Source organism: Pituophis catenifer, unplaced genomic scaffold (assembly GCF_029215685.1).
Source record: "Pituophis catenifer annectens isolate HBS135680 unplaced genomic scaffold, rPitCat1.0.hap2 SCAF_3, whole genome shotgun sequence".
Classification (NCBI taxonomy): Eukaryota; Metazoa; Chordata; class Lepidosauria; order Squamata; family Colubridae; genus Pituophis; species Pituophis catenifer.
The window spans coordinates 209501007-209525528 of record NW_027256883.1 but is presented as its reverse complement, the minus strand read 5'-3'; the positions used below and the strand labels follow the sequence as shown (position 1 = coordinate 209525528).

The following is a 24522-nucleotide window of genomic DNA, read 5'->3' as shown; positions in this document are numbered from 1 at the left end:
TGCAACCTTAAACACTCAAAGAGCCACTTGGACCTGTTTCCCACAGAAAAGAAAACACCAGGAGCCACAAAACCAGGGGTGAAATCCAAAATTTTTCCCTACCGGTTCTGTGGGCGTGGCTTGGTGGGCGTGGCAGGGGAAGGATATTGCAAAATCTTCATTCCCTCCCCTCCTGGGAGAAGGATATTGCAAAATCTCCATTCCCATCCCACTCTGGGGCCAGCCAGAGGTGGTATTTGCCGGTTCTCCGAACTACTCAAAATTTCCTCTACCGGTTCTCCAGAACCTGTTAGAACCTGCTGGATTTCACCCCTGCACAAAACCCTTCCCGTGCCTGACTATTTCTTGAGCGGCCACAAAACTAGCATATGTAGTTGAATTAAACATTCTGTTTTCTTCTGAAACTTTTTTCTTGGATTTATCCATGGCTGGCCTACCGGGGGTTGAAAAGCTCAATAAATCACGTGCCAGTGGGTGTCGCACATTGGCTGTTGTGATGCATATTTTGAGTGACAGGGAGCCACAGCAGAGGGGTAAAAGAGCCACATGCGGCTCCAGAGCCGCAGGTTGCTGACCCCTGACCTAGGATAACTCAACGCAGGATAACTCAAGAAACTCAAGTAGAATTGCAAGTCATCCCAGCCTTGAGAAATTCATACCTAAAGCAAGACAAGGCCCGTTGCAATTCACTTGTCCCTCTCTTGAGTTATCCTGCATTGAATTGTCCCATGATGAGTTGGCTGGGGCGAGTCGGCCTAGAGCAGGGGTGGGCAATTGTGGCTCTTTTACAACCTGTGGACTTCAACTCCCAGAATTCCTCAGACAGCTTGGCTGTCTCAGGAATTCTGGGAGTTGAAGTCCAAGGTTGTAAAAGAGCCACATTTGCCCACCCCTGGCCTAGAGTATTGCATCCAGGGTTGTTACCGGGATATTAAAAAAAGACACTCTAGAACAGGAGTCAGCAACCTGCGGCTCTGGAGCCGCCTGTGGCTCTTTCATCCCTCTGCCGCGACTCCCTGTCGCCAGTCAGCTCCACAATTGATAGGGCTTTCAGTTAGGATAGGTAGAGAAAAAAGTACGCTATGCTAGGAGACATAGAGGAGCCTGGTGGCGCAGCAGACTAATAGCCTGTTATTAACATTCAGCTGCTGCAATTACTGCAAGTTCGAATCTCCCCAGGCTCAAGGTTGACTCAGCCTTCCATCCTTTCTAAGGTAGGTAAATTGAGGACCCAGTTTGTGGGGGCAATAAGCTGACTTTGTATAAATATACAAAAGTATGAAGGCTATTGCTTAACGCATTGTAAGCCGCCCTTAGTCTCCAGAGAAAGGCAGCATATAAATCAAATTAAAATTAAAGACCTCTAAGGTACCTTCTGTCACGAGTGTTTCCAGGATTGCTGTGGCTACTTGCCTACTCACAAACAGTATGGTTTTAATCAAGCCATCTCCTGTTTGCAATTACCTGCAAGCCTTCCCCGCCCTAGTTAATTTCAGGTTAACTCCCCATATAAGCAAGGACCTTTTCGCTTGCTACTCGGGCCTAGACTCCGGTTTAGGCCTAAATGCACAGCTCCTGCAGGAAGCTAAGTGCAAATGCCGCAGATGGGAGAAGAATGCAGATAAGGACTCCAGACGCCATTGCAGAGAAACTCCCACGGATGCTTGCCTTTTGCTGTTTTGTAGCACGCAAGCTATCATCGGGACTGCTGTTGCTGGACCTTCTTCCTCCCACAAGCTTCAAGCAATGTTTGCTGTTTTGAACTGTTTTTACTTCAGGTGACTTTTAGCTGTGAAGTTTGTGCTGCCGCCCTTCTACTACCTCAATGATGTATTGACACCGAAGCTGCTTATCTTCATGTTAGCTTTATTCTCTTGTGAACTGTTTCAGTATTGTGGAGAGGAATCTAGGGAGATAGCCTTGCTTCACATAACCAAGATAAGACTTTGTTTTTAATGTGCTTTCTTAAAGACATAGTGCTTTTTAAACATTTTAAAGTAAATTATATTTTTACACAAGACTCCTCTGTCAGATTTATTTCAGTCCTAGTGCGTTTGCTCATGAGCTGGTTCCAGGTCCGGGGGACCCCTCAACCCCATTCCCTAACACTTTCCAACTCTGTTATTCTTCCTGAGCAGAGGCTGTCTATAGAAAACTAATATAGGGTCTGAATTAAAACAGATCAGAGCTCAATTTAAGATCAGCTTAATTTAGACCCTAAGGCCTTTAATGAGTCAATCTGAATTTTGGCTCAAGGGGGACAGTTAGGAACACTCATTGAAAACACCAAAGTCATGTATGACATCCTTCAGCCTTTGAAGGGTCGTCCTCCGTTTGTCTGTGTGTTTCAGAGAGCCCTCGCATCACAACTGAGCCACAAGATGTCGACGTTACTCTGGGCAACACCGTCTATTTCATCTGCCGGGCAGAGGGGAATCCGAAACCTAAGATTATCTGGCTTCACAACAAGTAAGTAAGACGGACCGAAGGGCAAGATGGCAGAAGCAGCATGCCAGTCTGTCTCGGAAAGACCTTGGAAGATGGAGCCAAGAGACAGTACCAAGGAAATGGTCAGAAAAGAGATAGCATAGCCCACAGTTGGATAGTGAAAGGAGAGACCCTTAGTAGAGACCCTCCCTAGTTTCTTGAGCTGTAAAGCAGTGGGAGCAGGGGTGGGCTTCAAAACTTTTAGCAAGGGGTTCTCTGCCCGGTTGCTGGGAGGGGGGAAGGCATTTTTGCCCTTCCCTGGCTCCGGAGGCTTTTTTCAAGCCTCCGGGAGGGCAAAAACGGCTTCCCCAGGCTCCGGAGGCCCTCCGGAGGCTGGAAACAAACTTCTGATAGGCCCGTTTTTCACCCTCCCCGAGCCTCCATGCGCGCCCTGCACTTACCTGCATCCAAAATGGGCCATGTTGGAGGGGCGGGGTGGGGTGGGCGGGGCCAGCCAGGAATGGGATTTTGCAGAAAATCTTAGCTAGAGGTTCTCCCGAACCCCTGCGAACCCCCAGCAGCCCACCCCTGGGTGGGAGGATTGTACTCTCAGAGTTACAAGATTGGTATCAACTTCACAGGCTAAAGCAGACAGAAATCACAACCAAATGAGTTCATTCTACTTAATCATTCATTCTACTTCATTCTACTTGATTGTAAAGCTACATTGACAGAATCTTGCCAGTATGAAAGTAGAATTCTACTTCTCCGTCTCCTTTACAGCCTGAGAAACTAGGGAATGTCTCTTCTGAGCTTCAAACCTGGCCCATTATTCATCTGCAAGCTATGCTGTCTCTTATCTGATCATTCCCTTGGCAGCATCTCTTTCCTCAGTCCCTCAAGGTCTTTCTCACATACCTTTACACGATCTAAGGTCACTGATGTGACCTTCCCACCTGGCTTCCAACAAGCGAAGTCAATTGGGGAAGCCAAATTTACTTAGCGACCACACGATCCACTTGACAACTGCAGTGATTCACTTAACGACTGTGACAAAGAGATCGCAAAATCGGGCACGACTCACTTAACCCCTGACTTGCTTAGCAATGGAAATTCTCGTGCCAATTGTGGTCGTAAGTCGAGGGCTACTTATACACCCATGTTTGTGCGCTTGTTTGACAATCTTAAATTGTCTTGGCTCATGCTGATTAAGGTGACCCTATGTCCCCCTTGGATAAGTTGACAGCAGCCCTTTCCCCATCTCAGATAGAGATAGTTTGGATTGTTATATGGGGGGTAACACTAGCTGTAGTCCAATCCTTCCCTAGATCAAAGGAGGAATGAAACTGGCTGCCATCTTCCTTTTTTGCATTGCAGCAACGAGATTGACATGAGGGATGATGGGCGGCTGAACCTGCTACAAGATGGCACGTTGATGATCCAAGACACGAAAGAATCCGACAAGGGAATCTATCAGTGCCTGGCCAAGAACATTGTGGGCGAAGCGAAGACTCCTGAGGTTGCCCTGCGCTACTTCGGCATTCCTTGTAATGTCCTTCAAATAAATGAAGATCTTGTCCCTTGGCTTATAAGAACCAGATGGATAATCTCTGCGTGTTGGTTTTAGGATGGGGCCATGAAATCCGGTAGTAGCGTCTCACCTGTCTTACCTGTATTGGCTGATGAAACCGGACCAATTTGGGAAACTTTGCAAACTCACCGTTGTTATGGGTGGGATTTGCCATCCCATAAAATGCAAATGAGTGAAAAACCAAAAGGGTTTTGAGTGAGTGAATGACGTGGCAAGGAGAACTGTGGTAAGGAGGAACATCTCAAGAGCTTTGTCTCAGGGTCATCCGTGAGGGGCTGGTTAAGAAAGTCAAGAGGGCAACCACAGCTGCACCATCAAATCAATCAATGACATATTTTTGAAAAGTGGGGTGGCTTTGATTGTACAAATTGTGATTGGCCCCTTGGCTATTTTGACCTCCTCATAGTGGACACCTGTTTGGTCTTTTTTTGCCGAAGGCTCACTATTTCCTACAAATGTGGCCTTCAAGATGATTTTAAAGAACCAACATGGCCTTTGATTCCTCACTCATGCTACAAGTGGACTGTACTTACCTTTACTATTGGATTGCAATGGGGCTGCTGCGCTTGCGCAGAAGCATTTTGATGAGGGTCAGTGGGCGGAGCCTCCCACCAGTTTTACTACCGGTTCTATAGAACCGGTGTGAACTGGGGGCAACCCACCACTGGTGTCAAGCTAGGTTCACACAATATGCCAAAATCCTAAACTTGAACTAAGCAAACAAAGTTGCGATATTTGTATGTCATGTTATATCCAAGCTCAAAATAAGTCCATCCAAGTTTTCTCAACATTTTTAAAAAATGGTTCGCTATTCTTCTTTTTCCTAAGGCTTAAGAGAGAAGGACTGGCCCCAAGTCACCCAGCTGGCTCCATGCCCAAAGCAGGATTAGAACTCACACCAAACTGGCACTCTTAAGAAAACACTATGGTTTAACACAGTGCTTTTCAATTCATTTTCAGCCAAATGCACAGGTATAGAATAGGTGGTACCTGGCTCAATAGTAGTAACTGTGAGAGGGATTTTGGAGTCCTAGTGGACAACCATTTAAATATGAGCCAGCCTTGTGCTGCAGCTGCCAAAAAAGCCAACACAGTTCTGGGCTGCATAAACAGAGGGATAGAATCAAGATCATGTGAAGTGTAAATACCACTTTATAATGCCTTGGTAAGGCCACACTTGGAATCCTGCATCCACTTCTGGTCACTGTGATATGAAAAAGATGTTGAGACCCTAGAAAGAATGCAGAGAAGAGTGACATTGATTGCCAGGAGTCTGGAGGCTAAATCATACAACGAAGAATTGAAGGAAGTAGGTATTTCTAGCCTAACAAAGAGAAGGATTGGGGGTGGCCTGATAGCAGTCTTCCAATATTTGATGGGCTGTCACAAAGAGGAGGGAGTCAACCTATTCTCCAAAGCTCCTGAAGGCAGGACAAGAAGCAATGGATGAAAACTTATTAAAGGGAAGTTTAACCTAGAATTAAGGAGAAATTTCCTGACAGTGAGAACAATGAATCAATATAACAGCTGGCCTCCAGAAGTTGTGGCTTGAGGTTGTCTGGAATGGTATAGGCCAGATGTGGCCTGCAGACCAGGGGTGAAATCCAGCAGGTTCTGACAGGTTCTGGAGAACCAGTAGTGGAAATTTTGAACAGTTCAGAGAACCGGCAAATACCATCTCTGGCTGGCCCCAGAGTGGGGTGGGAATGGAGATTTTGCAGTATCCTTCCCCTGCCACGCCCACCAAGCCACACCCACAGAACCGGGGTAAAAAAAAAATTGAAACCCACCACTGCTGCAGACCCCTGGGGGGGCCCGTGAAGTTGTCACAGAGGGTCCATCAAGGCTTGAAAAAACGTTATGATTTAAAACTTGAGTTAGGTTTTGGGGGGTCTGTGGCCACAAAAGGTATATAAGGGCGGGCCTATGGTGAAGAAAAGCTTGAGAATCAATGGTGTAGGTTCAACTACTTGAGCAGGGGGTACAGTAGGCCGTTGTATTTGTTCTGTCGTTTTTGTTGTTGGTAATCCATGGAAAAGTAGCTTCCCAGTCTTTGGTGTATTTGCACACTCCTCTCTTTCGTTTTAAAGAATTCGAAATCTCACCGCTGTCACTCTCATCACTCGACGCCATTTTAGGTCAGTCGACACAAGCTACAATACATTTTAAAAATGTGAACTGTACATAATTTTATAATATATTTTTATTTTAATCTCATCATTAATTTTTTTGGAGAATCAAGTTCAATGGATATTCGATCTTTGTCTCATTCTAACTTATGAAAAAAAAGACAAAACGCGATTCTCCTATCCTTATTCTCTTAGACTGTACAGCTTTAGATTACGTACCATTTCATCATAAAGCTTGTGAATAAAAAAAATGTCCACTATTTTGTGAAAAAAAATAGTGAACATAATGTGAAAAAAGCGGACTGTCCGCTCAAATAGTGGACACCTGGCAACTCTACGTGAGGGGGTTGGACTAGAAGACCTCAAAGATCCCTTCCAACTCTGTTACTCTATATTCTATATCGAATCATAATATACTGAAATGGTCTGAGTTTCTTTATATTAACCAAGCGCTTCTGTGTCCCTTTATGTTTTCAGCCAAACCTACATTTGTCATCCATCCCCAGAACACAGAAGTCCTGGTGGGGGAAAGTGTGACTCTGGAATGTGGGGTGTCAGGACAGCCCCCGCCTCGCGTTGTCTGGATGCTGAGCTCAGGGTCGCCACTGCCTCAAAATCCGCGCTTCAACATCACCAGCTCCGGCGGCCTCTATATCCAAAATGTCACTTTGTCAGATGAAGGCAAATACAGCTGCAAAGCCACCAACACAGAAGGATCCATCACGGCAACGGCAAATATCATTGTGCAAGGTAGCTGTGAGAATATTATCGGCCAAATGTAGTCAGGCGTTAAATTAGACCAAAGTCGGGTACACACCGGGATGGGCTTCAAAAATTTTAGCAAGGGGTTCTCTGCCCAGTTGCTGGGTAGGCTGGCCTAGTTGGCCTCCTGCACCACGGCGGGGGTGGTGGTGTATTTTTGCCCTCCCCAGGCTCCAGAGTCTTTCCTTGAGCCACCAGGAGGCCTCTTTCCGGCCTTCCCGAACTTCCGGTAGGCCCGTTTTTCACCCTCCCCAAGCCTCTGCACTTACCTCAAACGGGCCACGTGGGACAACTGGGGTGGGTGGGGTGGGCGGGGCCAGCCAGGAGTGGGATTTGGGGGTTATCCGAAGTGCACAGAATCTTAGCTATAGCTTCTCCTGAACCCCTGCGAACTCCCAGCAGGCCACCGCTGGGTACACATAGTCCTCAATTAGCGACCGTTTCAAAGTTACAAAGGCACTGGAAAAAGTCATCCAACCCCTTTTCACTTCAGCTGACTGCTAATTCAGCAGATCAGCGGATCAAATCTCACCGGCTCAAGGTTGACTCAGCCTTCCATCCTTCCGAGGTGGGTAAAATGAGGACCCAGATTGTTGGGGGCAATATGCTATTTAGCATACTGTCGATTGTTGTAAGCCACCCAGAGTCCTCGGAGAGTGGGCGGCATAGAAATATGATTAATAAAAATAATAATAATAAAAAATCACTGCAGTTGTTAAGTGAATCATGCTTTTGTTAAGTGAAGCCTGCTTTCCCCATTGACTTTCCTTGTTTCAAGCCAGCTGGGAAAGTCACAAATGGGGATTATATGACCTCAGGACACTGCAGCCTTTGTAAATATATGTTGTTTGCCAATGGACTGGAGCAGTAGTGGGTCTCAAAACCTGTCGCTACCAGTTCGCTTGTGCGTGCTCGCTCACTCGCGCACGACTCTTCGGCGCATGTACAGAAGTGTCTGGGCGGGTGGGCGGAGCCTCCCGCCACCACCGCTGCTACCAGTTCGCCCGATTCAAGGCGAACCGGTAGCAACCCATCACTGGACTGGAGTTTGATCACGTGACTGTGGGGAATGTTGCAAGTTGTAAGTGCAAGGACCAGTTGTACGTCATGTTTTTCAGCGCCGTTGTAAGTTCGAAAGATTTCTAAACGAATGGTTGTAAGTCCAGGACTACCTGAAATTATTTAAAATAAAAAAACCCTCCTCCCTTGGCTCCTTATCAAAAAAAAAAAGAAGATTCAAATATTGATAGGGGACAAAGAACAGCGGTGAATTTGTTGCAAATTTTGCCCATCCATGACCTAATTGTTAAAGATTCAATCCGTAACAGCGTCTCGTTTCTTTTCAAAAGAAAAGTCAAGACGACGAGCAAGATTTCCTCAGAGAACGGGTGACGCCAGAGGAGTCGAAAAAATCAAGATGGTGGCCAGGATGAGGGCATCCAGTGCCAACCCTGCACGTATAAAAGGGTTGGACCTTTGATTGTGTGGATGCAACCCACATCCTGAGTCTCTCTGATACTTACCTCAACTAGACTACCCCCTCTTGCTAATTTTTGACTATATTTTAATGTTTCTCAACCTCAGCTATGAGAAGAGGTGAGGACTTAAACCCCCAGAATTCCCCAGCCAGCCATGCTGGCTGGGGAATTCTGGGAGTTGAAGTCCCCACCTCTTCTCATGGCTGAGGTTGAGAAACATTGTCCTAATCTGGTCTTCTCAATCTTTCTCTAGGGTGTTAATTTGATGCTTGGTGGAAAGGAGGTTGCATGTTCCCACGATCTTTATAGAAGATGTCTCTTTTCTTTCTTCTCCTCGTGCAGATACCCCCAGGTTTTTGATAGCTCCCACTGATCAGACCGTAACTGAGGGTCAAAATGTGGATCTGCCCTGCTCTGCAGATGGACATCCTCGCCCAGTCATATCTTGGACAAAAGAAGGTATATTCTTGGCATTGCTGTCTTCTGTAAGGACTTAAGAGTCATCGAATCATGAGCTGAAAAGGATCTCCAAGATTGGACTAGACCTGTGTTTCTCAACCTCAGCTAACAATAACAGAGTTGGAAGGGGCCTTGAAGGTCTTCTAGTCCAACCCCCTGCTCAAGCAGGACACCTTATACCATTCCAAACAAGTGGTTGTCCAATCTCTTGAAAGCCTCCAGTGATGGAGCACTCACAAGGCAAGTCATTCCACTGATTAATTGTTCTGTCAGGAAATTTCTCCTTAGTTCTAGGTTGCTTCTCTCCTTGATTAGTTTCCATCCATTGCTTCTTCTCCTGCCTTCAGGTGCTTTGAAGAATAAATTGAACCCCTCTTTTTTGTGGCAGCCCCTCAAATACTGGAAGACTGCTATCATGTCACCCTAGTCCTTCTCTTCACTAGACTAGACATACCCAATTCCTGCAACTGTTCATCGTATGTTTTAGCTCCCCCACCCCGCCAATTCTCTTTGTTGCTCTTCTCTGCATTTTTTCTAGAGTGTCAATATCATTTTTATATCACGGTGGACTTCAACTTCTAGAATTCCCATAGCAGCATCTCAAGGATGCCGAGGTTGAAAAATGTTGTTCTAAAGGAAAGATGTGGGAAGAAATTAGATTCCAGACTAATTTTAGGCCTGCACTGCCTTTGGCTCTCCTTTTAATCAGTAGTATAACTTGCAAGCAACCGAAACTAGTACATCACAAGCTAAACTAATACAATTTTGCACAGATCACTTAACTTCTTTCAGATGATAATTGGCAACCAGGTTAAACTAATTAAACTGCACAAATAAGTAGCAAACCAGGAAAATCTTTTTATACGACAAACTTTTCTGAGCACACACAGGTGGGCCCCCAAAATTAACAAGTAGGCACACAGATCTACACACTCAGTGAAGTAAGATCACCAAGGGTGTCCAAGTCCCTTTAAGACTTGTGGACTTCAATTCCCAGCATTCCTCCGTCAGCCATGCTGGTTGAGGAATTCTGGGAGCTGAAGTCTATAAGTCTTAAAGTTGAAGTCCATAAATCTTAAAGTTGTAGTGCACAAGTCTTAAATTTGAAGTCCACAAGTCTTAAAGTTGCCAAAGTTACCCCTAGTATACACTTTAGAAACTCTACTGTAAGTGTTATATATACCTTTTGCTTCATATAATCCTTTTAACGATTCCTTATAGAACTTGTTTTCAAGTTTCAGGGCCCTTCATCTCTCCTCTTAATTCCCACCACCATCTCCAAGGAACTTTGTCCAGCCTCCTATCTTTCAAACAAGGGCATCATCTAAAGCAGGGGTCTCCAACTGTGGCAACTTTAAGACTTGTGGACTTCATTTCCCAGAGTTCCTCAGCCAGCTAAGCTGTCTGAGGAACTCTGGAAGTTGAAGTCCACAAGTCTTAAAGTTGCCATGGTTGGAAACCCTGATCTAAAGTAGGCATTTCCAGTAGCTAGTTCCAAAAAACTTGTTAGTCCACTCCTGCTCTCTCTCTCTTTCCCCCTATCTCAAGTTCAGAAGACCACCTGCGGTATTTTTCCCTTTTCACCCCCCCCCAACCAACCCATATTTACCTAGAAGATGTCTTGCAACCTTGGAAGAGCACCATTGCTCCATATTGTCCTTCTAGGAGAAGACGATCAAAGGAAAGTTACAATTGGACTTTCAGGCTCAACATCAGGACCCAGCGTGATGTCCCTCAAGAAGAAATCCAGGGTGAACCCCTCAAAATTAACAATCTATTTTCATCAACTGGACCCAACTGGGTAGATAGAACTCTTACTTTCAAGAAAAGCTTGTCCATCTTATAGAGATTCTCGGTCATCTAGGTCCGTGATGGCGAACTATGGCACGCGTGCCACCTGTGGCACGCGGAGCCATATTGGTGGGCACGCGAGTGTTGCCCTAGCTCAGCTCCAGCGCTCATGCGCACACCGGCCAACTGATTTTCAGACCTTCTGGTCCCACTGGAAGTCGGGAAACTGGCTGTTTCCGGCCTCTGGAAGGCCTCTGGGGGGTTGGGGAAGGCTATTTTTGCCCTCCCCAGGCCCCCAGAAAGGCTCTGGAGCCTGGAGAAGGTGAAAAACAGGCCTATACCGGGCCCACCGGGCCATCATGTGCCAAAAGCAGGGGGGGAGCGTGGGGGGGTCGCATGCGCAGGAGGGCGGGGCGCATTGAATTATGGATGTGGGCACCTGCACCCGCGACCCCCCCACTCCCCCCGCTTTTGGCATGTGACGGCAAAAAGGTTAGCCATCAGTGATCTAGGTCATGGTTGTCTCAAAGGTGCTTTTTCAAAAGGCAGCCGGACTTTGTTTTTCCTATCAGAACTGAAGAAGCTTCATGGATGAGAAGAAAAGTCCAGTTGCCTTTTGAAAAAGCACCTTGTCTATCCTTTCATGGGAGAATTTCTCCAAGAGCACCATGTTTTCACACAGTCCTCTTGTTGATAGGTGGTCCATTACCAAACAGTTGGAGATACAGTGTCCTCTCCACGGGAACCCTCCAGATGGTCCAAGTGTCCCTTCATGATCAAGGCCACTATGAGTGCCATGCCATCAATGCTGTTGGAGCCCAGAGATTTTCGGCGAGCCTCAAGGTCACCCCACGTGGTAAGTGTACGCACAAAATTCTTCCTGATCTCATCCTCCCCATCCAGTTGGTTTCCTTCTACCCTTTACTGATAGATCCATATAGGCACAGAAGAAGCAAAGCTGCTAAAAGTTCCAATAGAAAACAGCATAGGTAAATTCCCCTTTTCCCCGTTAGCCCCCCACCCACTGTCCACCGTCCATCAATCCAACACGTTCTTTGTGTTTTGAGAAACAATCCACGCTGTTCAAAAAGTTCTCTGATTGTGCCCTTGAAGTGTAGGAACTTCCTCAGGCACCTCAGGCTCGCTTGAATTCCCCCAGTCCCTCCCAACTCCCTTAAGAATTCAACTCCCTCCCGTCTGTTTCTGTTGTTGAGCTGCAAGAAGAATTGCAGGTACCGATCGAATCCGAGTCGGCCTTGACGCTGGTCTTCCCCAACCTCATATTTTCCAGAGTGTTTGGAGTTCAATGCTCTTGGCCAACCCATCTGGAAGACACGTCTTCCCTTAATTTCTGTTCCCAATTAAATGCAGAATATAGTATAACAGAGTTGGAAGGGACCTCAGAAGTCTTCTAGTCCAACCCCCTGCTCAGGCAGGAGACCTTATACCCGTGATGGCGAACCTATGGCACACGCAGAGCCCTCTCTGCGGGCACGCCAGCCATTGCCCCAGCCCAGCTCCACCATGCATGCACCTCCAGGCAGCCAGCTGGTCTTCGGATCTCTGCCACGGGGGGCGGGGGCGCATGCGTGGGGTGGTGCAAGTTGGTGCAGGAGGCTTTCTAGGCCCAAAATGGGTCGCGGGGGAGGGCTCGTGCGGTGCCTCACAGCCCATTTTGGCTTCCAGGTTTGTGCAGGCGGCTTTCCAGGCCCAAAACAGGGGCTCCGTGCCCCGTTTTGGGCCTGAAAAGCCTGCACCAATCTGGAAGCCAAAATGGGGCGGGGGGCGGGACACATGCACGGGGGGGTGGGGCACATGGGGTGGCGCATGCATGTGCAGGGACAGTGGATTTTGGGAGTTCTGGCACGCACATGTGCATTCGCACGCATGCGCTTTGGGCACTCGGCACTCGGTTAACCATCCCTGCCCTATCCAGACAAATGTCTGTCCAATCTCTTTTTAAAGCCTCCAGTGATGGAGCACCCACAACTTCTGGAGGCAAGTCGTTCCACTGGTTAAACCTGACTCCGTGCTTTCACCCCACAACCCCTTTGTCTTTCCTAAACAGTTATGCCCGTATTTCTTCATCCACCTCAAGATACGGTTGCAGAAGTCGGCCAAGACATTGAGATCCCTTGTACCGCCCAAGGGGACCCACAGCCAACGATAACGTGGGCGAAGGTCAGACAGTTTATCACTTAACACAAGCAGGATGGCCTTTTGTGTAGGGCTGGGGGACATCGGGTGTGGGCTTCTGAGGTAAAATGGAGATGCCTTATTTTGAAGGAGGAGCAGATTCGATTCGCCTCTCTATTTTATTTCTTTAATTTATATCCCGCCTTCATTACTTTTATAAACAACTCAAGGAGGCAAACATACCTAATCCTCCTCTTTCGGACTATCGTCCCAACAACAATCCTGTGAAGTGGTGTTGTGGCCCGTCAGCGGTCTGTGTAGCTAGTAGCTGATTCCGACAGCGAGGAGGCTGGTGTGGTGCTGCGCCAGCAGCCTGTGCAGCTGGCACTCAAGTCGGACAATGAGGAGGCTGGAGAAGATGTGGTGCCAGAGGCGGGGATTCAGCCAGGGCCTTCAGAACCGCCAGAAGCTCCTTTAAGTGAAGAGGAAGAAGAGGAGGAGCCTCTTCTCGATGCACGGGTGCGCAGAGCTGCCAAAAGGCAGGAGTGGTTCCTCAGGAGGAGGTCTCTGTGAGAGTAAGGCTTGGGGCTAATTGGCCACTCCCTTAGCCTATTTAAGGAAGGATGATGACTGAGGCAATTTGCAGGGAACAACTTCGCTCATTCTCCTTCGTGTCCTGATCTTAGTTGCAAATTGCTTCTGCGCTTTCTCCCAACCATAGTAAGATTACGATTATTTATTCTTTGGATTCTTGTAGGCTGTTAAGAAACTTAATTAACAGCCTTTGTTTGAAAAAGACTGATTTAATTTAGTAAACTAAGGTTTGTACAGACTTTGTGTGTGCTGCGTTCTTTGGGGTCCGTAGCTGGGGCAGAACAGGTGGGTTCAGGGGTGGTATTCATTCACTTTCCCTACTGGTTCCCAGATGTGAGCGTGCGCTGTGGTCATGTGATCAAAGTTTGGACGCTTGGCAACTGACTCGTATTTATGACAGTTGCTGTGTCCTGGGGGAGTCACGTGATCCCCTTTTGTGACCTTCTGGCAAGCAAAATCAACTGGGACGCCAGATTCACTTCACAACCGTGTTACTAATTTAACAACTGCAATAATTCGCTTAACAACTGTGGCGAGAAAGGTTGTAAAATGGAATAAAACTCACTTTTACAACTGTGGGGCTTAACCAGAGAAATCCTGGGCTCAATTTTCCTCATAAATCGAGGGCTGCCTATATTTATATATGGTTGATGCAATAAATTAATAAATTAAATTAAGTTTGTGGCTCTTCTTGTGGACACCATTTTGACTTTTTTGACCTTGGTGGAAGACTGTGAACCAGATCGTGGTCTCCCCACCAGAGAGAATCCTATTCGTGCTCCAGATTTTTTCCTTTTTCTACACCAGGACAGGATTCAGATCACAGAGAGTGGCAAGTTCCACATCAGCCAAGAAGGCACTTTATCCATCCGAGATTTGGGTCTGGCAGATCAAGGACAATACGAATGCGTAGCCAGGAGTAGCTCTGGGTTAACCGCCAGTGCCATGCTGCTCACCATCATCGGTAAGAGAAAAAGAAACATTCTTCCTTCAAAACCGATTTTATTTCGTTTTTGCGTAGAAGGGAAAGTAGGAGGGAGACTTCTAATAACACCCTTGTAACACCCTGCCAGGAAGAGAGCCTCAAAAGTCAAGGATTAATGTAGTATCCAAGCTTTGGGGGAGGCAAAAGTTAGAATAGGATAGAATAACAGAGTTGGAAGGGACCTTGGAGGTCTTCTAGTCCAACCCACTGCTTAGGCAGGAAACCCTACACCATTTCAGACAAATGGTTATCCAATCTCTTCTTAAAAACTTCCAGTGTTGGGAGCATTAAAAAAAATATTATTATAAATAAATATTATATTATATTATAAATAAATAAATTGTCGCCCCAAGTCCTTCTTTTCATTAAATTATACATATCCAATTCCTGCAACCTTTCTTCATATGTTTTATCCTTCAGTCCCCTAGTCATCTTTGTTGCTCTTTCTGCACTCTTTCTAGAGTCTCAACCAGAGGTGAGTTTCAGCAGGTTCTGACCAGTTCTGGAGAACTGGTAGCGGAAATTTTGAGTAGTTCGGAGAACCAGTAAATACCACCTCTGACTGGCCCCGCCCCCATCTATTCTCTGCCTCCTGAGTCCCAGCTGATCAGGAGGAAATGGGGATTTTGCAGTAACCTTCCCCTGCCATGCCCACCAAGCATGCCACGCCCACCAAGCCATGCCTACAGAACCGGTAGTAAAAAAATTTGAATCCCACCACTGGTCTCAACATGTTAGTGAGTACTGAAGTCATTAAGTGAAAGATCACATGAATACGAATTACAATTTCACTGTTGTCTTCTCCATTGTCGCAAAGGGAGATCACGTGACCATGAGATGCTGCATTGGCTATAAATGCAAGAATTGATTGCCAAGTTGGTTTTATTCGATGGTTGTAACTTTGAACAGTCATTGCACCAAGCAGTCAGTAAGCAAGGTGTAACTGTATTATCTACAAGCTGTTGAGATCCTAGTCAAATGATCCCTTCCTTAATTTTCATGAATCCATTAAACTAATTACGGTCTTATTCTTTTCTTTTTCTCACTGGGAAAACAAAGCCACAAACATCAGAAGGAGCGGGGATACCTTTGTAGCCACCTCTATCCAGGAAGCCATCAGCAGTGTGGACTTCGCCATCAATTCGACACGCACCGAACTGTTCAGCAAGTAAGACTATCAGGAATTTCCTTTCCATTGAATGAGATTTATTGCCAGGCTGAACATCAGGTGGATGCAACAGGTAACAATCAACCATGGAGTCATTGGTGATCTCTGAGCTTCGTTGTTTTCCTGCAGACATTTCATTACCCAACTAGATAACATCATCAGTGCTTCAAGGGTATGGAGTTTGGTCTCTTGTTTTTCATACAACTGGCTTGCCCTGACAGTGTTGGGGGGAGTGTTTTTGGTGGTTCCTTGATTAGGCTGTCTTTAATGTTTGTTTGATTGTTTGTTTGAGTTGGTAGTTTCTTGACTGTGGAATTGTATACTGTTTGTTTGTCTAGTATTAACCATGGTGTTCTCTGTTCATTGGATGTTGATTGCTAGCAAGGAGATATTCTGGTCTTTTTGTTTCCTTTTGGGGTTTTTTGATTGCCTCTTTTGAAAAGTATGTAGAAGTTGTTTATCTCTATGTGCCTGTTGACGGTTGATTGGTCAGAGTGCCAGGCTTCCAGGAATTCTCTTAACATTTTTGGACTTGATTTGATCTAGGTTGCTCACAGTTTCCCAGTTACGTCTGTCCATGTGTTATGCAATTAAAGTGTTTTCATCATGTCTTCTGACTGCTAGTTGGTGTTTATCAATGTTAGTCTGTTAGTCTTCTGCCTGCCTGTCCTACATAATGGCTGTTACAGTCTTTCTAGCACTGAAGATGTTACCTAGTTGGGTAATAAAATGTCTGCAAGCAAATAACCAAGCTCAGAGAGCACCAAGGACACTGCAGTCCTCCTCCTCCTCCTCCTCCTCCTCTCTGCAAACACCACACACTTCTAGCACTGATGAAGTTATCTAGTTGGGTAATGAAATGTCTGCAAGAAAATAACCAGGTTCAGAGAGCACCAGGGACTCCACATTTGAACACTGAACTACAAATATTTTCTTCTACTGATAACAACCAACCAGTCAGGAATTTAATTGGGGGAAAATATTTACAATGCAGAAATCGAAGTTTGCAGGATATGACAAGCCACTAAAAGAATCCCTCCCAAACAGGAGACCCAAAACGCCGAACGAATTGCTGGCCCTTTTCAGATATCCACGGGACCCCTATACCATCGAAACCGCTCGGGCTGGAGAAATCTTTGAAAGAACCTTGCAGCTCATTCAGGATCACGTGCAGCAAGGATTATTCGTGGACATGAATGGAACAGGTATAATGCGAAAAAATTGCCCTTGCTTTTTTTAGTCTTAAGGGTTTAGGAGGAACACCAGACCTTCCTGCAAAATTCAGTTGGCATTTCCTATTTTCTAGGCATCCTTCATTGGAGTCTTAGGCTAAATTGTTAAATTTTCCCATTATGAGATCTGGAAAGCCATTTAAAAAAAAAAGATAAATTATGTCATTTAATATTGAATGGCTGTGTTCCGAACTCCTAGACACTTAGTACACGTAGTCCTTGACTTAATTTAGTGACCAAAGTTACAACAGCCCTGAAAAAAGTGACTTATGACCATTTGTCACACGCCCGTCACAGCATCCCCATGGTCACGTGATCAAAATTTGGAATCTTGGCAACTGACTCATCTTTATGATTTTTGCAGTGTCATGGAATCCTCTTTTACAATCTTCTGGCAAGCAAAGTCAATAGGGTAGCTGGATTCACTTAACATTCACTTAACTATTGCTTAGCGCATTGTAAGCCGCCCTGAGTCTCCGGAGAAGGACGGCATATAAATCAAATTAAAAAAAAAAAAAAAGAAACATCCATGTTAGTAACTTAACAACTACAGAGATTCATTTAACAACTGTGGCTGGAAAGGCTCTAAAATGGAACAAAGCTCACTTAACAACTGTCTTGCTTTGCCACAGAAATGTTTGGCTCAATTGTGGTCATAAATTGATAAATTATGCCTCTGGAATAGACATAAACAATCAGGAAAAAGATGGATCTTTTGGTAGCATCTCATGAACTCACACAGCCCGGAAGCTGGGAAGAAACACCTCGAATCACTGAAAGAGATGCTGCCTTCATGGACTTACTCTTCTCATTGTCTGAGAAATTATCTTCATTAATGTCGTCCCGTTCCCTCAGCCACCCCTTTGCCAGATAATGAACAATGCTGGTCTTGGCAGTAAAGTTAAGCAGATTGCAGAATCTAGAAGGCTAGAAAGTGGGAGGCCGTGAGTTCAAGTCCTGCCTTAGCTATCAAAGCCAGCTGGGTGACTTTGGGCCAATCGTAAAGAGATGGTGAGTTCTAGTCCCGCCTTAGCCATGAAAGCCAGCTAGGTGACTTTAAGCCAATCACAAAGAGATGGTGAGTTCTAGTCCCGCCTTGAAAGCCAGCTAGGTGACTTTGGGCCAGTCCTTCTCCCCCAGTCCAATTCATCTCATGGGATTGTTGTTGTGGGGACAATAGGAAGAATAAGGTGTGTTATCTATGTTCATGACCCTGAGTTATTTGTAAAAATAATAAAAGCAGGAAACAAACGAACAAACAAATGTAGTTCATCCACTTTGATTCTAATTCTAACTCCAATCCAACATTTTAACCTTGTCTTGCAGGCTATCGCTACAACGACCTAGTTTCCCCACACTACCTGAACATGATTGCCAACTTATCGGGCTGCTCCGCCCACCGCCGCACCCCCAACTGCTCCGACATCTGCTTCCATAAGAAGTATAGGACCCACGATGGGTCTTGCAATAACTTCCAGCACCCCATGTGGGGCGCATCCCTCACAGCCTTCCAACGGCTGCTGAAGCCCGCTTACCAAAACGGCTTCAACCTCCCTCGGGGTTTCTCCTTGGCGGAAGATTCCAGGGATCTCCCCCTTCCTCTGCCTCGCTTGGTCTCGACTGCCCTGATTGGCACGGAGACCATCACCCCGGATGACCACTTCACTCACATGCTTATGCAATGGGGGCAGTTTCTGGATCACGACTTGGACCAGACGGTGGCTGCGATCAGCATGGCGCGTTTCTCGGATGGGGCGTCATGCAGTCAAGTGTGCACCAACGATCCTCCTTGCTTCTCCATTATGATCCCCAAGAATGACCCCCGGGTACGCCGAGGACGGTGCATGTTCTTTGTGCGTTCCAGCCCCGTGTGCGGCAGCGGGATGACCTCCCTGCTGTTGAACTCCGTCTACCCCCGGGAGCAGATCAACCACCTCACCTCCTTCATCGACGCTTCCAACGTCTACGGCAGCACCGAACAGGAGTCCCTCGAACTGCGGAATCTCAGTAACCAGAATGGGTTTCTGAAGTCAGGCCAGGTGGTTCCGAGTTCAGGAAAACCCCTCCTGCCTTTCGCCACCGGGCCGCCGACTGAGTGCATGCGGGATGAAAGCGAGAGTCCAGTGCCGTGTTTCTTGGCTGGGGATCACCGGGCCAACGAGCAACTGGGATTGACTTCCATGCACACCTTGTGGTTCCGCGAGCATAACCGGGTGGCCGCCGAGCTCCAGTCTTTGAACCCTCACTGGGATGGGGACACCATCTATCACGAGGCTCGCAAGATTGTGGGGGCCCTGATGCAGCATATCACCTACTCCCACTGGCTTCCCAAGATCCTTGGAGAAGCTGGGATGAAGGTCATGGGAGACTACAAAGGCTACGAGCCCACCACCAATGCTGGCATCCTGAACGTTTTTGCCACCGCGGCTTTTCGCTTCGGCCACACCCTCATCCATCCGCAACTCTACCGGTTGAATGAAACTTTCAAGCCCATCCGGCAAGGCCATGTCCCGCTTCACAAGGCGTTCTTCTCCCCGTTCAGGATCATCCAGGAGGGTGGCATTGATCCTCTTCTGCGTGGGCTTTTTGGGGTGCCTGGGAAAATGCGGGTGCCTTCTGAACTCCTCAATATGGAGCTGACTGAGAAGCTGTTTTCAATGGTGCACTCGGTCTCCCTGGACCTGGCAGCCATCAATATCCAGAGAGGGCGCGATCACGGCATCCCTCCTTATAATGACTTCCGAGTCTTCTGCAACCTCACCTCTGCTCAGGAGTTTGATGACCTCAGGAATGAAATTAAAAATCTGGAGATCAGGGAGAAACTCAGGAGGTATGGGAGCATGGACAATGGATGCTGGAGAAGTCTCCATCTCCCTTCCTTCTCCTTCTCCTTCTCCTCTATCTCCCTTCTTTCTCCTTCTCCTTCTTCCTCTGTGTCTCCATCTCCCTTCTCTCTCTCCTCTCTATCTCCATCTACTTTCTCTTTCTCAGTCTCCCTCTCCTCTTTATCTCCCTCTCCTCTTTATCTCCCTCTCCCTTCTTTCTCCTTCTCCTTCTCCCTCTGTGTCTCCATCTCCTCTTTTCTCCCTCTCCTATCTCCCTCTCCCTTCCTTCTCCTTCTCACTCTATGTCTCCACCTCCTTTCTTCTCCTTCTCCTCCTCCCTCTCTATCTCCCTCTCCCTCCTTCTCCATTCAACTTGTTGGGCCAATGCTTCTCCCATGTCTGTCTCCCAGTCTAATATCATAGGCAAGAATATCTGTCCAATATAGTGCTAGGTTTATCCGTTACCACTTCTAAAAGCTGAAACCTTCCCTTTGTCTCTCCTTGAAAGATAAAAATTTCACCCCCATGGAAATCCTTGCTGTCCTCCACTGAATCTGCTCCACGTCTCTTAATCCATTTCCTCCTCCGCTCCTGCAGCTTATATGGAATTACAAAGAATATCGACCTCTTTCCAGCCTTGATGGTAGAAGATCTTATCCCAGGAACCAGAGTAGGACCAACTCTCATGTGCTTATTGGTGACCCAGTTCAGAAGACTCCGAGATGGAGACAGGTAAGTCTCAATTTTTCCTCAGAAACAAGTCACCCTGCCAGCTACTTCAGTCTTGCAGTCAGCAGATATGTCAATCCCCCTCAACCTTGCCAGAAAGATCTAGTTAACAGATTAACGGAGTTGGAAGAGACCCTGTAGGTCATCTAGTCCAATGCACATACTGTCAGCGTTCCAGAAACACCATCCCGCCTCCAAGCAAAACTCTGAAGCAAGCATTTTTCAAAGTTCTCTTTACTAGAATAGGTAAACTGGCACATCTGGGAAAACCCGAATCCGAGAGGTCCGGGTTTTTCCTCAGTAAATCAAAAACCCCCAAACCATCCCCTCACTCCTCAGATGATCACATGCTCCAATCACCATCCGTCCCATCTCGAGACAACATCACTACGACCATTCCTTCTCCAGATGCAGGATCGGCCTGACCTTGACGGACAGGAAGAATGCTATTATGTTTAAAGACAACCCTTCTACTAAATCCCCCCTCCTACTTTCCCACACATGAGAAGGTGGCAGCATGGAAGCTTCCGGCCTAATATGGCTTCCAAAGCTGACACACACACACACACGCCCAAGCAGGAAACCCTACACCATTTCTGACAGATGGCAGTCCAGTCTCTTCTTGAAAGCTTCCAGGGATGAGTTGACATCCAACAATAGAAGCAACCTAGAACTAAGGAGAAATTTCCTGACAGTGAGAACAATTAATCACTGGAACAACTTGCTTCCAGAAGTTGTGAATGCTCCAACACTGGAAGCTTTTAAGAAGATGTTGGATAACCATTTGTCTGAAGCGGTGTAAGGTTTCCTGCCTAAGCAGGGGGTTGGACTAGAAGACCTCCAATGTCCCTTCCAACTCTCCTCTCCTCTCCTCTGTCAGATTGGAGAAGTTTGCTCTTCATCCTTTCATCTGAGCAATTTGCTGTTGAAGTGATTTATCATTTATTATTTGTCATAGCTATTTATATCTTACTTTTCAGGATAATAGTCTCCTCGAAAAGGGCTTTCAATCCAGAGTAACATTTATAAACAAAACACAGTATTTGGTGCTTGTATTTATTGTTAAACCCCCTTCACCAGATTAGCCTTTCTCCCATTTCCTTGCAGAATCTGTTGTTTTAATCAAGGCTCACCAGCCCTGGCAAAGAGCGTGTTTTTACATTAGTCATCTCTTATTTGATGAGTTCCCATCTGTTCTTGCCTAGATATAGCAATAGCACTTAGACTTATATACCGCCCCATAATGCTTCACAGCCCTTCCTAGGCGGTTTACAGAGTCAGCCTATTGCCCCCCACAATCTGGATCCTCATTTTACTGACCTCGGAAGGGTGGAAGGCTGAGTCAACCTTGAGCCAGTCAGGATCGAACTGCTGGCAGTTGGCAGAGTTAGCATGCAATACTGCATTCTAATTGCCATGGCTCTTATAGAGTAGCACATCTAGAGAGTCTATGGAGGTTCTCGGTCATCCAGGTCATGGTTGTCCCAAAGGTGCTTTTTTTCAAGAGGCAACTGGATTTTCTTTGTTTTTCTTTGAAGACATTTCACTTCTCATCCAAGGAGCTTCTTCAGCTCTGTCTGGATGGTGATCCTTCCGTTCCCCACCATCTAGTGAGAGCTGAAGAAGCTTCTTGGATGAGAAGTGAAACGTCTTCAAAGAAAAACCAGAAAGTCCAGTTGCCCCTTGAAAAAAGCACCTTTGGGACACAGCTAGAGAGAGGAAAAACGACGTTCCTTTAAGACCATAATTAAATCTCCCTCTTTGAGTTCTCCAGATGTTCCATATCCTCACCTTTTTGCTTCTCTCTGTTAGGTTTTGGTATGAAAACCCAGGTGTGCTCACTTCAGCCCAGCTCACCCAAATCAAGCAAGGGTCCCTGGCCCGCATCATCTGTGACAACAGCGACCACATCCAGCAGCTCCAGAGGGACGTCTTCCAGGTGGCCTCCTACCCTCAAGGCATGGTGGACTGCAGTGAAATTCCCCGGGTGGATCTGCGCTTGTGGAAAGACTGCTGCGAAGGTGAAGAAATCCCAGCAAGGTGACACTTTGCTGGAATAGGTCAAAAAAGCGCCTTTCCCCACTTAGAAGACACTCTTATCAAGCTAAAACCTTTTTTTTTTTTAAACTAATTTTGTGGGGACTTGGGTGCTCTCTGAGTTTAGTTATTTTCTTGTAGACCTTTCATTACCCAACTAGGTAACATCATCAGGGCTGCAAGGGAGTGGGGTTTGTGAGGAGGGGGAGGACTGTGGGTTCCTTGGTGTTCTCTGAGTTTGGTTGCTTTCTTGCAGACATTTTATTCCCCAGTTAGCTTGAGGGATACAGGGGGCAGAGATTGTTACATAAAGAATGATCCGTTACCAAAATCCACTGTTTCTGGGGCCCGCCCTCCCCTTGATCTCTTAAAAGTGGGAAACAATTCATACATGTTCATCCAGAGGATGGAAGAGATGGCCTGCTTCTACCTGGAGAAGACCTGATGATATATAGTAGCTAAACCACGGACTTTATAAGAAAAAAACAAGAATGGAATTGCACTCAAACCCAATAAAGGAGAATAGAGGTAATCCTCGAGTTATGACCACAATTGAGCCCAAAATTTATGTTGCTGAATGAAACATGTAAGTGAGTTTGCCCCCATTTTCCAACTTTTCTTGCCAGAGTTGTTAAGTTGTTCACACGGTTGTTAAGTGAATCTCGATTCCCCATTGATTTTGCTTGTCAGAAGGTCGCAAAAGCTGATCACATAATCCTGTGACACTGAAACTGTCATAAATAAGAACCACATGGCAAGCATCTGAATTTTTGATCCAGGGGATGCCGCAATGGTTGCAAGTGTGAAAAACGGTCATAAATCACATTTTTCAGTGCCGTTGTAACTTTGAACTATCCCTAAATGAACTGTTGTAAGTCGAGGACTACCTGTATCTATTCCTCAGAGTTGAATTGTGGAATCCTTGGTGCTCTCTGAGTTTGATTGCTTTCTTGCAGGCGTTTCATGACCCAACTAAGTAACATCATCAATGCTGGAAAGGGCTGGGGTTTACTCCCTGTATATATACTTGCCTTGTCAGTGTTGGTGGGAATACTGTTTTTGTCTTGGTTGTTCCTTGATTAGACTGTTGTTTACTGTTTATTTCTGCTGGTAATTTTTTGATTGGGGTATCGTTTATTGCTTGATTGTTGGTCTAATGTTGGTGTATCTTGGTGTTAATCTCTGCTTAACTGGCTGTTGATTGCTGGTGAGGAGGTATTTTGGTCTTTCTGCTTCCTTTTTCAGCTTCCATCACGTCTTCGGACAGCCAATTGGTGTTCATGGATGCATTCTGCTAGTCTCTTGCGTGTCTCTCCTACATAGTGGCTGTTACAGACTCTTCTAGCACTGATGATGTTGCTTAGTTGGGTAATGAAATGTCTGTAAAAAAACAACAAAGCTCAGAGACCAGTTGAACCCTGAGTTATAGATATTCTCTTCTATTGTGTTTCTGAGTGCAATTCAATTCCTGGTTTGTAACTCAACCCTGAGTTACAAAAATTCTATTTTAAACTAATTTTAGAAGGTGGAGGTGAACATCGGTTCCAATAGAAGAATAATTTAGGGTTTTAGGTCTGATTTCCATCAAACCAGTAGCTGTTTCTGGATGATCTTGATGTTCATTTATCTTCCTTCTTAGGAGATGGAGTCCATTCATAATCACTTCTGGTCTGTGACTGTAATAAAAAAATTGATTGATAATCAACTCTTCCTTTCTCCTTCATCTTTCACCCACTTCACCCCCATTGCCTTAGGGAGAACATTCCTGGACTATAATCCTAAGGAAAATCTGTGGGGGCTCTGTGTGTCTGGTTGTGTATGAACCACAGACACACCCATCCATAAAGAATTTTATTGAAAGGTGGAGAAAGGGAATGATAAAAGAAGAAGTGAGAATTCATCTGTAGTGACCTTCAACGTAGGTAGCGTGATATAGTCCTTGCATAAAAATACAAGTTGATACCTGCATGTTAAGAAACTTCATTCTTTGGGATTCATGGGGGTGAATCTCCTGATGAATTGAAATTTAGCTATCTCCCAGAGAATGGTATTTTTGAGGCATCTCTTTTCAAGGATTGAACAGAACATAGAATAATAGAATTGGAACGGACCTTGGAGGTCTTCCGGTCCAACCCCCTGCTCAAGCAGGAGTCCCTACAGCAGTCTGGAGAAACAGCTG

At 46.1% G+C, this 24522-nt stretch overlaps 1 protein-coding gene across 1 annotated transcript in view; it reads left to right on the top strand.

The window, feature by feature from the left end:
* LOC139314498 (peroxidasin-like) overlaps window positions 1–24522 on the top strand; it is a 125115-nt gene that overhangs the window by 97448 nt on the left and 3145 nt on the right. Inside the window, exons 8-19 of the mRNA XM_070940149.1 lie at window positions 2352–2469; window positions 3805–3974; window positions 6625–6897; window positions 8730–8846; window positions 11335–11493; window positions 12706–12818; window positions 14175–14331; window positions 15412–15520; window positions 16568–16725; window positions 18079–19582; window positions 20175–20309; window positions 22119–22327. Coding sequence (XP_070796250.1) covers window positions 2352–2469; window positions 3805–3974; window positions 6625–6897; window positions 8730–8846; window positions 11335–11493; window positions 12706–12818; window positions 14175–14331; window positions 15412–15520; window positions 16568–16725; window positions 18079–19582; window positions 20175–20309; window positions 22119–22327 — 3222 coding nt within the window. The remainder of the gene's footprint in view (window positions 1–2351; window positions 2470–3804; window positions 3975–6624; window positions 6898–8729; window positions 8847–11334; window positions 11494–12705; window positions 12819–14174; window positions 14332–15411; window positions 15521–16567; window positions 16726–18078; window positions 19583–20174; window positions 20310–22118; window positions 22328–24522) is intronic.